Source organism: Petaurus breviceps, unplaced genomic scaffold, assembly GCF_028583685.1.
Source record: "Petaurus breviceps papuanus isolate PSGF00001 unplaced genomic scaffold, PetGlider_PUasm1.0 90630, whole genome shotgun sequence".
NCBI lineage: Eukaryota > Metazoa > Chordata > Mammalia > Diprotodontia > Petauridae > Petaurus > Petaurus breviceps.
In genome coordinates, this window is record NW_027187291.1 from 3866910 (window position 1) to 3881113 (window position 14204).

Genomic DNA, 14204 nt, shown 5'->3' on the forward strand with positions numbered 1-14204 from the left:
TTCTCTCCTTTCTTTTCTCGCTCTCTCTCCTCCCTCTCTTCCTTCCCTTCTACCCTCTCATCTCTCTTCCCCCCCTTCCTTCTTGCTTTTCTCTGTTTCTTCCTCTTTCTCCTTCTTTCCCTCTCTCTCTTCACCCCTGTCCACACAAACATATCCCATGTACCACCATGGCTGCCAATCAGAGTAGAAGGAGAGCCCTCAAGTGGATGTGAATAACCATTATAGAGAATCCCAGGAGAACCAGGTTTTCTGTGGACTGGAACTACCAACCCAGGAGTCAGAGTTTGGGGAATGGACACGGGGATAGACATGGCTGTAGATTTCTAATTCTAAAAAGAGATCCTGAAGAGGGTTTCTTTGCAGTGGAGGGGCATTAGCAGAATATGGTAGGAAGGCTTCTGATTTGGGAGTCCCAGGGCCTGGAGTAGCACCCTATCTCTGCTCCTTGCTGCCTTGTGACAATGGCCTAGTTGATTCATTTTTCAGAGCCTCAATTTCCTCATCTCTAAAATAAAAATGGGTTAGTCTGAAATTAGAATTTCTTAGGTCACTTCTGACTCTAATGCTCTGCAACCTTATGACCTTCCTAGAGGTGCTTTCTGGTTACAGTCAGTAGAATTTAGAATAGGAAGGGATCTTAGAAGTCATCTAGTTCAAACCCTTTCACAAAAGAAGGAAACTGAGGCAGATCAAATGCTTTAGTCAAGGTTCACAAGAAATGGCAGAGCCAGAATTTGAACCCAAGCCTTTTGACTCTAAGTGGAGCATCTTTTCCCTGCTATTGTGCTTGCCTCTCTAAGGAAGGGTGACGGATCCTTGAAGAGGATGGTGGTATAGGAAAGGAATGGTCTCTATGGCAATTCAGAGTCAGGAAGAAGGAGGAGGGATGGACTCTGAGTTCATCTAATTGTTCCCCCTTCCCCTTAAGGAACCACATACATGATCCAACGGAAAGATTGGGATTTTTCAGAGCACAGTTATACATGTGAAGAAGACATAGGGCATCTGTATGTCGGTGAGTCCAGGCTGGAATCCTTCACTATGGAATGAAGAAGAAAGACCTGGTGGGTGGGAGAGAAAGTCTGGTGGTAGTGAATGGATACCCAGCTATCTGAGACAGCCACCTTCCTTCTTTTTCAATATCTTTATTCCAATATAATAGGGTTCCTTTGTAACCGTAATTATTTTATTTTATGCATTTAAAAACATGATTCTGAGAAGGGGTCCCTAGGCTTCACCAGACTGCTAAAAGGGTTCTTGCACAAAAAACGGTGAAGTACTCCTGGTCTAGGCCATGCTTCCCAAGGGACATCAAAGGAGGTGATTAGAACTATTTGCAGGCTACAGTGAGGTCCCTTGTGCCTCTTCCTTTTTATCTTTTCCCAGGGTATGCGGTACAGGTGGGGAATGGCATTTTGCACCCTGAGAGTCTCACCATTGTGGCTGGTGCTCCCCGGCACCGCCACACGGGCTCTGTCTTCCTCATGAACCTGGAGGCAGGTGGGGAAATGGAGATGAAACAGGTGTTGGAGGGGAAGCAGGTGGGCGCCTACTTTGGTAGCGCCATTGCCCTAGCAGACCTTAACAATGACGGGTGAGTAAGATTCTAGGTCTGTGATGGACCTTGACCCGTCTTGCTAATCTGGCGATCACTCTTCTTTACTAATCCGGAGAATTGGGCAGAGACATGTGTAATTGTGCATCCATTTTCATTTCCTCGTGTATCTGAGATCAGAACTTGGGGTGTGCTCTGGGTTTGAGCATCATTTGCAAATAATTTGTCTTTCCTGTGCATGGGTTTTCATGTGGAGGATTGCTGTGCATGGTTCTTGGGGATGTGTGTTTAAAACTTGAATGTCATTTGTAGAAACCAAGGAGTTTGTTTTCCATGGTTTCTCCATACTCATGTATCACATATATGGGTCTTATATAGCCTTCCTGTGGTCAAAGCACAATACTGAAGGCCGTGACCAAGGTAGCCCCAAGGCTATGTGGAGCATATCCATGGGTCACTTTGAGAGGGGGGCATCACAGGGTCACTGCCCTCACATCCTCCTCTCCACTGAGGTAGGTGGCAGGATCTCCTGGTGGGTGCCCCATACTACTTTGAGCGGAAGGAAGAGATCGGCGGTGCAGTCTACATTTTTATGAATCAGGGGGGCATCTTCCCCACTAGCCCTTCCCAATACCTCTATGGTCCAAGCGACTCAACCTTTGGCTTCTCACTGGCCAGCCTTGGAGATATCAACCAGGACGGCTTCCAGGGTGAGATTCTTTCCTTCTCCTGCTTCCTCCCAGAACCCCCCTCCCCATTACTCTTTCAAGTCCACAAATATTTACAGAATATCTACTTTGTGAGGGCACTGTGCTGAGTTGCAGGGGGTGAGTACAGAGAAGAATTAGATACAGTCTCATTCTTCCCAGAAATTACAGTGTAGTCAGAGGAATGATATGCACAAGAGAAAAAGATGGCTGACAAAACAAGGCAGTTGTTTAAATACCACATGAGTGTTATACCCAGAAATCTTTGGGACTTAGAAGAGGGCAGATGCATAGCCTGGAGCCCTCAGAGAAGGCTTCTCAGGAGTGGAAAGACAAAATGGGCTTTGAAGAATAGATAAGGTTTAGATAATTAGAAAGAAGGAAGGCCATGCTACCAGGGAATGTGTTTGGGGGACAATGAGTAGATTGGTGGGGAAAAGCAAGTAGGATTCATCTAGGGAAGCAGGAACAGGAGAGACTGGAAAGGAGGGCAGAGTGGAAGGCAGAGTACAGAAGGACTGCATCTTTCAGGGCAAAAGGGGCCCTTGAAGATTTCTAGGTTGGGGAGTGAGTAACATCAGTCCTATGCAGCTCTGGCTTCGAAGGAATGCTATGGGGGGAGAGGGGATGTCAAGAAGAAGAATCAAAGAGATTGGGGCAGCTAGTTGCCAAATGAATAGAGCACTGGCCCTGGAGTCAAGAGGATCTGATTTCAAATCTCAGACACTTGACATACTTACTAGCTGTGTGACCTTGGGCAAGTCACTTGACCCAAATTGCCTTGCCTCCAAAAACAAAGCAAAACAAACAAAAAGAATCAAAGAGGTCAATTGGGAGGTTCTTGCAGTAGTCTAGGTATTAAGAGACCTTGAATTAGAGTGGTATCTAAGGGGAAGAATACATTATTATGGGAAAATCCACAGGACCATAGGTTCAAGGTACCCTGGAGGTCACTGAGTTCAACTTACATGTTTTACAGATGAGGTGGCAGGTGAAAGTGAGGGAAGAGTTGGAATGGTCTTAAACATTTTAAATAAGGATGAGGGAAGTACTGGGGAAGTGGGAGTGGGTGGAGTTGATTTTGAAGAGAAGATGAAAGGTTATATACCCAGAGCTCTAGACGGAGTCAGAACTGGATAGAATCCTAACTCTGTCTTTGCATTGCTGTGTAACCAACCAGAGGCAAATCTCTTTCCCTCTCATAACTTCAGTTCTGTGAGGAAGTTGGATTAGTTGGTTTCTAAAGACCTTCTGAATATATTTCTGTGTTTTTCTTTTGAGTTTTACAATTTTTTCGCTTCCTGCCCTGGAATGTCTGTCCTTTCCCACCAACAACCTCCACCTCTTTCCTTAGAGGTCACTGCTTCCCTGGCCTGGAAACAGTCTGGAAGGAATGGGAAGGGTTCTCTGGGTGACTCATCCCAGAGTGGATTGCTTTCTCTCCTCTCTTACCTCTTACTTACTTCTCCCCCAGATTTTGCAGTGGGTGCTCCATTTGAGGGTCTGGGCAAAGTCTACATCTACCACAGCAGTGCCTCGGGCATCAGCAGCCGACCTCAGCAGGTACAGGGAGCGGGCATGCCACTGGGCTGGCCACCTGCCTCTCAGTCAGTCAGTATGTTCATCCCTCCCTTCTTGTCCAAGTGCCTGTCTGTCCCATGTACCCATCTGGTCTTTCTATCCATCAGTTTACTCTTCAGCTGTTGGTTGATCCCACTGTTTAAGCAGCCAGCCACAGGGAGTTTCCAGTCATCTGTCTTTCTTGTGGGCTGTCTACCTCTTTGCCTGGTGTCTGGCTGCCCATCTATCTATTAGACCATCCCTCTGTTTATCATCCCCATCTCCTCCACCAAACATACACACATAAAATAGGGTGAGGGATAACTCTTTAAGCCCCATAGCCCTTGCCATCTTCTCCTCTGCAATCCCTCCTTGCACACACTACTACCACACACCCCCACTTTGCTCCCAGGTGATTCATGGGGAAAAACTTGGCACCCCGGGCCTGGCCACCTTTGGCTACTCACTGAGCGGGCGGCTCGACGTGGATGAGAACTCGTACCCCGACCTGCTAGTGGGGAGCCTGTCTGACCGCATCGTGCTGTTGCGGTGAGCGGGATGGGAAGCATCATCAAGGGTAGTGGGATGGACTGGCTTGGGGGGACCCATTAGGAGTCAGGAGATCCATGCCTTATCTGTCTCTCACTGTCTTTCAATCAGCAAGTGTCTATCAATTGCTTTTTCTGTGTCTTTGTCTATGTCTCTCTGTCTTTCCCTCTTTACTTCTCTATCATCTCAATTTGGAGGCAGGGTGGTATAGTGGAGAGAGTCCTTGATTGGGAGATAGAGTCTGTTCTAGGATTTGATATTAACTAGGCAGTTAGGTGGTGCAGTAGATAGAGCCCTAGATCTGGAATCAGGAAAACCTAAGTTCAAACCTAACCTCAGATACTTCCTGACTGTCTCTCTAAAGTCACTTAACTTCTGTCTGCCTCAGTTGTCTTATCTATAAAATGGGGATAATAATTGCATGGGCTGGTATTAGGATCAAATGAGATAATATTGGTAAAAGTACCTTGCAAACCTTAATAAGCTATATAAATGCTAGCTATGATTTTTAGTTTGCCCTCACTTAATGTACTAAATATCTCCCTTTGTCCTGAGAGGTCACCATTTCTATGAGTGTCTGACCTATGTCTGGGATTAGGTGATGGGGGGTGAGGAGGAGCACAGGCTGATCTGAGTTATCTCTCTTCTCACCCCTCCCCCAAGACGTCAAAGTGGGTACAACCTACATAGGGGACAGACTGATATGTCATGTGACCTTTTCCAAGTCATGCCCCATCTTCTGGACTCAATCTATTCATCTGTGACCAGGGGGCATTGGATTAAATGGATTTTAAGGTCTAGAGGGGCTTGGGGTTCTGCCCACACTGTACAATCTGACAACCAAATGATCTTTGCCAAGATGAGACTTCCCTTCCTCCCCCTAGAGCCCGTCCAGTTATCAACATTCTCAATAAGACTCTGGCAGTGAGGCCGACCATGCTGGATCCTACCCGCTGTACTTCGACCTCTTGGTGAGCTACTCTCCCCTTCATATCCTTTATGAGCCCTCCCTTCCCATACTCGTTCCCACAAACAGCTTTACCCACTCTATAAACCTTGTATCCTCCCCTTCCTCCCTGCTCTATCCCCTGTAGAATGTAAGCTTCTAGAGTGAAGGGATAACTTTTCATTTTGTGTTTGTATCACAAGCACCCAGCGATATGCGTTGCACTTAGTAGGTGCTCTCTTTCTCTATTTGTGAATGAATAAACAGAGAGACAGGGACATTAGAGATAGGTGTTGCTGACTTCCCAGTTTCACCCAGAGTCACCCTGTTTTCTGTCTTCCCAGCAAGATTCCACCAACCTTCTTCTGGTTCCTTTCCTTTCCTTTTACCAGTGGCTGAGGGAGGCGGGACCCAGGGATGCTTATTGTCCTCTTCTCTTGACCTCCTTCTGGTGGTCCTTGTAGCATTCAAGTCGAGGTGTGCTTTGCCTACAACCAAAGTGCAGGAAATCCAAGCTACAGACAAAACATCAGTGAGTGTCTTAAAATGGGGGAGGTTAAGGGGATCTGGGCATGGGGCTTGGGGGTATAGTGCAAAAAAACCCCACTGGATTTGGAATTCATTGAGGAATTTAAGACCTGATTCTGCTACTTGCTAGTTTTGTGACCTTGGGTGAGTCACTGTTACCCCTCAAAGCCTCAGTTTCCCTATCCATAAGCTAGAGTTAACAAGAGTTGTTAGCCCCAGCTAGGACACTGTGGGGTTGTTGTGGGGATCAGAGAAGGAAGTTTATGTAAAGTACTTTGTAAAGCAGTATGGAAACACCAGCTGTGAACCCTCTCTATGTGTTACACAAATATAAACTATAATTATTATTCTTACTCTGTTCCTTGCCCACCCTGATTGACCTCTTTGGTGCCTTCTCACAGCCCTGGCATATACCCTGGAGGCAGATCGGGATCGACGCCCACCCCGAGTCCGGTTTGCTAAGAGTTCTTCTTCTCCTTCTGTTTATCATGGATTGTTTTCCATGCCTAACACCCGCTGCCAAACCCTTGATCTGCTTCTGGTGGTGAGGCATGGACGGTTGTGTGTGTATGTTACTGTGTGTTTATGTGAAAACATTCCCATCTGAGATGATTTCAAGTAGCTGACAGAATTTGAGCCAAGCAGCTGATGACACAGATGGGTGGGTGGGGGAGCTGGGCCACAAGGAGTGCAAGGAAGGAGCAGCCTTCATATGAGGGAGCTATCTAGGTGAATAGAGTACTGGACCCAGAGTTGGGAAGACCTGAGTTCAAATCTACCCTCAGACACTTACTATTGGTGCGACCCTGGGCAAGTCACCTAACCCTGTTTGCCTCAGTTCCGTCCATTGTAAAATGGGGGTGACAACTGCACCTATCTCCCACAGTTATTGCGAGGATCAAACTGAGATAATATTTGTAAAGCATTTAAACAGGGTCTGGTATGAGTAGGTACTTAATTATTGCTTCTTTCTTTCCTTCTTTAAGTATTCTTGGAGTGAAGTCAAGTTAAAAATAGGCATTTATTAAGTTCTTACTTAACTGCTATCCACCTCAGTTTCCTCATCCTCACAGGGTTGGTGTGAGCATCAAATGAGATCGTATTTGTAAAGTGTTTTGTAAACCTTAAAAAGTGCCTTATAAATGCTAGTACTATGATGATGGTGGAACCGTGATGTGCCTGACAATTTCTTTATTAAGTATTATGTGTCACTTTCCTAGAGTGGAAGAGTAAGAGGATTCTGGGTTCCAGAGGTGGAAGCCTCTGGAGGAAAGATCCAACAGGGAAGGAGTCATGGGTGGAGGGGAATAATCTTCAGCTTCCCTCCCCTTTCCAGGACAGTATTCGGGACAAGCTCCGCCCCATCTCGATCTTCATGAACTACTCCTTACCAGAGAAACTTCCTGAGAGCCCACTCCTGGGACTCCATTCCCTGGATGCCTTTCCTATCCTTAATGAGGCCCAGCCCAGAGAGAACCAGACAGAGGTCAGTTAAGGAGGCATTTTGGAGTATACCAGCAGGAGGGCAGGGGGAAAAGTCTAGGTAAGGGAAGGGACAGAAGCACCTAGGACCTAGGTGGTCAGGTGGCTGAGAATGGCATAGGTCTGAGAAGGAGGAGGGTAATACGATATACTGCAGGGCTTAGGATCCTGAGCTTCCTACCCCTAAGAGGACCTTCAAGAGCCAAGGATGGGGAGTATTCATTATCTGTCATATCTTATTGTATATGGATTTGGGGTCAGGGCAGCAACATTCCCCTTCTAGGACAACTATTCTCCTGACATTGGAATTTCCAGGGATCATCTTTTCCTGAAAACTTTTTCCTGAAAACATTAGTTTTCCCCTTCCTCTCTTCCTCCCCTACCTCCAGATTCAGTTCCAGAAAGAGTGTGGTATTGACAACAAGTGTGATAGTAACTTACAGCTTCGGGCTACCTTCTTGTCTGAACAGCTACAGCCCATTAACAGGTGAGGGACCAGGCTGGGCCCCTGAATAACCATTTTAGAGATCAGGGGACCAGACCTATGCCTTATATAGAATCTAATGGGGAAGGACTGGGCCTCCTTGGTCAAATGGGTGGCTGTCGGAGATAGAATCTGATTGGTCAAGAGGGAGCCTCTGATTGGCCAAGAGGGAGCTGAAGGCTGCAGGATGATTTCTTTCCCAGCCTTCTTTCCTTCTCAACCTCTAGACTCCAGTACAGCAGGGATGTGCGGAAGCTGTTCCTGAACATCAATATAACCAACATGCCCAGCAGGGACCGAGCTGGGGAGGATGCTCATGAGGCCTCGCTCACCTTAGTTCTGCCTCCAGCCTTACTTTTATCCTCTGTCCGCCCTGTGAGTCTGCCCATTCCCCTCCCCAGTTACTCACTGGAACCTCCAGAGGTCTGAATGGAAGAGTAGGGATATCAGCATCCATGTTCATTTGCATGTTGATTCAAATGCTTTGGGATTCATTGTGTGCCTCCCCCCAATCCCTCACCTACACCTCTGTTTAATAAACAATCCCCCTGTTGCCATTTGTGGTTGGGCTGGAAGAACTGGTTGAACACTACCTGAGCTGGCCCGGCATCCTTACTGCCTTCCCCTCACTTAACCTCCAGACCTAGAATTTCTTGGGATGGAGATTCCTGAATCATCCAGTAGGGGGAGAAAGCAGCCATTCCCTGTTTGTGTGTGTGGAAGAGGGGTGGGAGGTAGTGAGACTCTACCACTCAAGCGTATTTTGAGAAGGGATGGACCAAATTCAACTAACTGCCCTTGTTCCCCAAATCTTTCTCCCGTCTCATCCCCATCCCAAGGCTGGACTCTGCCAGAGCAATGACACTATCCAGTGTGAGCTGGGAAACCCTTTTAAAAGGAACCAGAAGGTGAGAGATTCAGGGAGGGATACAGGCCTCAGTGTAAATCTTATACCCAAACAAAATGAAAGGGTAGATTGCTGATCTTGATCCATCCCTTTGTTTCCATTTGCCTCTCTTCCTCGGGCCTAAGCTCCCTTAGCTTTTCTAGTATTCCTAAAGCCCAGGAAGGTATCCTGGCCTAGTTGTCTTTTTCCTTCTTTCTTTGGTCCATAAATTTATTTTGTTCTTTCCTCTTTCTTTGCTTTTTGGAGGGGGGAAGGCAGGGAAATTGTGGTTAAGTGACTTGACCACTTGACAGGTAAGTGTTAAGTGTGTGAGGTGGGATTTGAACTCAGGTCCTCCCAACTTCAGGGCCAGTGCTGTATCCACTGTGCTGTGCCACCTAGCCACGCCCTGTTCTGTCCTTTTCTATCTCCTCAATGTCATAGAACCAGAAAAACAGGGAGAGACACAAAGGTGAAGAAGGAAACTTGTAGCTGAGTGAGATGAGAAGAATGGGAAATGGAGTGGGAAAATTCCTTCAGTTCATCACATGTCCTTCGTAGGTGTCCGGAGGATACACTACATTAGCTGATGACCACAGTAATCCTCTGTTCGATCTGATGGCTGTTGGCTCATTTCCTTATTTATTCTCTGAGGCAGTCAAGGGGGTGTGTTCTAGTATTTCCTCATAAATTAATAGAAACACAACCTCTCATTATTAATTAACTCTGATCCCCCATTCCAGTTTTTAAATAAACTGGAGAAATGTCTTCTGATAAGATTTCATTCCTGTTTTTCCTTCTTCCTCTCACATGTCTGTTTCTTTCTTTCTCCCTCCCTTCTCTATCCCAGTTTTCCTTTCCTACTCTCTCCACCTTTCTTCCCCTCTCTCTCCTTCCATCTCTCTTTTTTTGTCTGTTTCCATCCTCCTTCTCTCTCTGTATTTGTGTGTTGGTTCCTCCATCTTTCTCTCCCCTTCCTCCACCTTCACAGGTTTAAGTAACATAACATGAATGTTACTGGCTGTATAATTTATTACCACTGTAACAAACAGTACAAAGACATATTTAAATATTTCAACAATGTAGCATCTGTAAGAAAAATCACAGCCCAGGCAGCCTTTAAGTAGAGGTTGTAAGTGCTGATGATATGAATCAGTTCTTCAAAATGTCGCTTCTCATCCTCTGTGATTGTTAACTCACATAGTCTCTGAAGAAGTTCTCTTTAGTCCTTTCTCCCAGAATCTCCCAAAGTCTTAATCAGCCAGCACAGTTAACTCTCCAGTAACAGTAACTCCTCAAGATTCCATTCTCTCTTAAAGATGCAGTAACTATAGTCTCAATGAGAGAAACCATTGAAATGAATGCTATGTACATGTTATTATGTTATTAGTTATTAACAGGTATTAGTTGTTAGTACATAGTACAATTGGCAATGTGCTAAGTGCTAAAATATGAAGAGGGGAAAAAATAAATAGTCCCTGCCTTAAAAACACAGACATCGGCAGAGGATGAGGGGCACAGAGACGGGAGGGAAAAGAGACAGTCAGTGAGTGTTGAGGGTAGAAGAGGTAGGAAGTAAGTTGTGGAGGAAGGAGGGAAGAGAGACTTTCCGAAGGGGAAGGATACTGAATAAATAAATATATTGCCAGCATTGTACTTTCTTTACCTTGACTTTGACCATGGGAAGAGGAATTCAGAGACCTCTAACCTTTCTCGTTACACCTTCCCCTCAAAGATGGAGATGTTTTTTGCCTTCGAGGTCATGGGTATCACCTTACAGACTCGGAACATCAAGGCTCAGTTGCAGCTTTCCACGTGAGTGGGGATGGGGTGGGTGGGATAAAGATGTACCCCACCTCAACTTTTCAGTTCCTATCATGGATGAGAAAGCTTTTCCTCTGTCATTCTCCCTATTGTGTCACCCTAGGTCCAGTCACCAGGATAATCTAAAGCCTGTGACATTGATGCTGAAGGTGGATTATACACTCCAGGCCTCACTTAGCATGTGGGTAACTCCTTTTCTTTCTTTATTTTGTTTCATTTCTTTGGAGGGGAGAAGGCAGGGCAATTGGGGTTAAGTGACTTGCCCAAGGTCACACAGCTAGTTAGGTGTCAAGTATCTGAGGCTGGCTTTGAACTCGGGTCTTCCTGACTTAAGGGCCGGTGCTCTATTCACTGTAACTCCTCTTCTTGACCTGTGTCTCTCTTACACCCCCTTCCCTTATCCTGAATCCTTCAGCTGACCCAAGTCCCCCATCACACAAATACTGTCCCTGTGCTATTTCCCATCCTGTTTCCTCCATCCTGTCTCTTTTGTTCTCTCCCCTATCCCTATTTTCTCCATTTCCCTCATTTATTATTTCTTTCACCTGTACCTACTGTCCTTGTCTCCCTCTCACTCCCTCTCCCCCAACCCACACACTCAAGTTCCTATCTGTCCTTGCACAGGGTGAATCACCGGCTACAGAGTTACTTTGGGGGAACAGTGATGGGAGAGTCAGGCATGAAAAATGTCACTGATGTGGGGAGCCCTCTCACCTTGGAATTCCAGGTATGGAAAGTTCTGGGGTGAGGAGAGGTACTGGGTCAGAAAGATGATAGTAAGGAGAAAGTTGGGCCTTTTTTGGAAGAGCTGGGGTTGGCTGAGAGGTCATAGGTTAAGGAAGTAGTCATCATGAAAGACCAGTGGGGGGGGTTGGTAATGTCAGGTCTGATATTAGGAGACAGGGGTCAATCTGGGGTGGTAGTCTTAGTGCTAACATACCTCCTGGGGTCTTCTTTATTCACAGGTAGGCCCAATGGATGAGGGGCTGGCAGCTTTGGGAACTTTGGTCCTTGGGCTGGAGTGGCCCTATGAAGTTAGTAATGGCAAATGGCTTCTGTATCCCACTGAGATCATCATCCAAGGCAATGGAACCCGGCATTGCCAGCCACCTGGGGACCTTATCAATCCTCTCAACCTCACCGTAAGCAAAACTTTCTCCTTATTCCCCCTACCTAGCTCACCTGAGATCCAGATAGCTCCTCTACCAATTACCAAGGTCTAGCTCTGCCTGGAAAAATTAGACATTGAGTTTCACCTGTTAAGACTTGCCCTATTCTTTTGCTTTGGCCCAGACTGGATCTCTTCTTTATCCTCTCTCCTCCTGTGTGGTATCCTTTTCTCCTTTTTTTCTTCCTTCCTCTGTTCCTTTTTTTTCCTACTTATCTCTTTCCAACAGATTTCTAGGGATGAAGCATCTTCCCAGCGACGATGGCGGAGGGAGCTGGGTCCCAGGGAATCACAGGCACCTCCTCCTATCACCCTGGCCACTGCTAAGAAGGCAGAGTCGGAGACTGTGTTGGTGAGTGTCTGCCTTGGTGGATTTGATGTCAGCCTACCTGGAGCCCCTACTCCCACCCCAGAAACACGATGGAGGTTGGACAGAAATTCAGAACATCATAGGGTTTTCAGCAGAAAAAGGTCTTGGAGGTCATCCAGTCTAACATTTCATTTTAAAGAGAAGAAAAGTTATGCTAAGTCAAATCAAGTCAACAAGTATTTATTATGTCCCTACTATGTGCCAGGCACAGTGATAAGCACTGGAGATACAAAGAAATTTTTTTAAAAAGCTGTCACGGGTCCAAAAGACCTCACAGTCTCTAATGGGGGAGACAACCTGTAAATAACTATGGCCAAACGAGATATAAAAGAGATAATTGGATATAATTAACAGAGGAAAGGAGGTGGCATTAAGGGGAATTGGGAAAGGCTTCTTGCAGATGGTGGGATTTTAGCTGGGATTGGAAGGAAGGCAGAAATAAGGAGGGAGAAAATTATAGGCATGGAGGACAACAGAAAATGCCTGGAGTTAGAAGATGGGGAAATATCTTAAAGTCTGATGTTGATCTGAAGGCTGATATTGATTAATTGGGGAGGAGAAAGGTGTAAAAAAACTGGAAAGGTAGGGAAAGACTAGGTTAAGGTCTTAGAAAGCCAAGTAGTGGATTTTTTATTTGAAATAAGTAAAGAGAAAAACTAAGCAACTTGTTCAGGTTCAAAAAGTAGCAGATATAGATTCAAATGTGATGTTCCTTCTACTATAATTAAGAATATAATGGGAGAGACCACTGGGGTTAGGGTTACAATAAGGTAGAGCAGAAGTCCTAAAAACCATGCCACGGAAGGATCAGGTGAAGGAGCCAGAAGTGTTTAGTCTAGGGAAAAGAAGACTTAGGGCAGATCCAATGGCAGCCCTTAAATATTTAAGTTATTATATTTAAGTATTTACATTATTAAAGTATTACATAAGTTACCTTAAGCATTTCAGGTGTTTAAGTATTGATGTTGTCATGTGGAAAAGGCATTAGATTCATTCTGCCTGGATCTAGAGGGTACAATTTAAGACCACAAGGGTAGAAGATGCTGCTTAATATAGGGGAAACTTGCTAAGAATTAGTTATCTGAAACTAAGAAGGGTTTCTTAGCAAAGTAATGGAACTATATATTCAAGCAGAGGTGTAACTTTCTGGAATCAAATATTTCTTCCAGTGCTTAAATTCTGGAATTTCGCTTGTCTTACCCTTTATTTATTTTAGCCACAAGTCCTCCAGAAATAATTTTTGGGGGTTAAATTTAACATTATTGAATCCAAGCATTTCTGATTTAGAAAGAGAAATGTCCAAAGTGACATAGTGCCACCCCTGCCACCCCTATGACATTGGATATCTTGAAGTAGGTGGAAGAGTAGATATTCCTGGAGTCAGGAAGACATGAGTTCAAATTCAGCCTCAGACATTTACTAGCTGTGTAACTCTGGGCAGATCACTTCACCTTGGTCTCAGTTTCCTCATCTGCAAAATGGAAATAATAGCACCTATCTCCCAAGGTTATTGTGAGGATCAAATGAGATGTTTGTAAAGCACTCTGCAAACCTCAAAGGGCTATATAAGTGCTAGCCATTGTTATTATTATATCTCTGAAAAAAAGTAATTTGATGTAACATTTATAAGAATCTAGGATAAGGGAAATATTATGTTAAAGGTCTCAGTGTTAGCTTGGGGTTAACATTCTTCTTTACCTAAAGCCTCCTGAGTTACTCTTTTGACCCTCCCTCTTTTTGTTTTTTTTTTTCTTGGTGGGGGGAAGCTAGGGCAATTGGGGTTAAGTGACTTGCCCAAGGTCACACGGCTAGTAAGTGTTAAATGTCTGAGGCTGAGCTTGAACTCAGGTTCTCCTGACTCCAGGACTGGGGCTCTAATTACTGCACCACCCAGTTACCCCTTGACCCTCCCTCTTAATTGTTCTGAAATGATCTGAAGACCCTCCTCCTAGTGATCCATGCCCTCATTCTTTCTGAATGGAGAAAGAGGGACTGCCCACAGTTGGGGCAGGGGCGTGCTCTTGTTCTTGTTTTGTCCTTGTGCTAGCTTTTGGCAAACTCCTAGTCCGGGGGAAAGAGGGAGAAAGGACTGAGATCCAAAGGAGGGCAGTTGTTCAGTTGGTTTTCAGTTGTGTCCCCATTCAT

General features: G+C 45.4%; 1 protein-coding gene across 6 annotated transcripts in view; it reads left to right on the forward strand.

The window, feature by feature from the left end:
* Positions 1 to 14204, forward strand: part of ITGA3 (integrin subunit alpha 3) — a 42372-nt gene that overhangs the window by 16553 nt on the left and 11615 nt on the right. For all 6 annotated transcript variants that reach the window (XR_011163632.1, XR_011163633.1, XR_011163634.1 and 3 more), the window contains 17 exons: positions 929 to 1015; positions 1387 to 1594; positions 2072 to 2265; positions 3737 to 3825; positions 4235 to 4371; positions 5256 to 5342; positions 5782 to 5849; positions 6247 to 6389; positions 7182 to 7331; positions 7717 to 7814; positions 8039 to 8186; positions 8651 to 8719; positions 10433 to 10512; positions 10625 to 10702; positions 11146 to 11248; positions 11487 to 11663; positions 11919 to 12041. Coding sequence is in view for 3 of the 6 variants with exons in the window: in XM_069064403.1 (XP_068920504.1) it covers positions 929 to 1015; positions 1387 to 1594; positions 2072 to 2265; positions 3737 to 3825; positions 4235 to 4371; positions 5256 to 5342; positions 5782 to 5849; positions 6247 to 6389; positions 7182 to 7331; positions 7717 to 7814; positions 8039 to 8186; positions 8651 to 8719; positions 10433 to 10512; positions 10625 to 10702; positions 11146 to 11248; positions 11487 to 11663; positions 11919 to 12041 (2039 nt within the window). In the remaining 3 variants the exon portion in view is untranslated. The remainder of the gene's footprint in view (positions 1 to 928; positions 1016 to 1386; positions 1595 to 2071; positions 2266 to 3736; positions 3826 to 4234; positions 4372 to 5255; positions 5343 to 5781; positions 5850 to 6246; positions 6390 to 7181; positions 7332 to 7716; positions 7815 to 8038; positions 8187 to 8650; positions 8720 to 10432; positions 10513 to 10624; positions 10703 to 11145; positions 11249 to 11486; positions 11664 to 11918; positions 12042 to 14204) is intronic.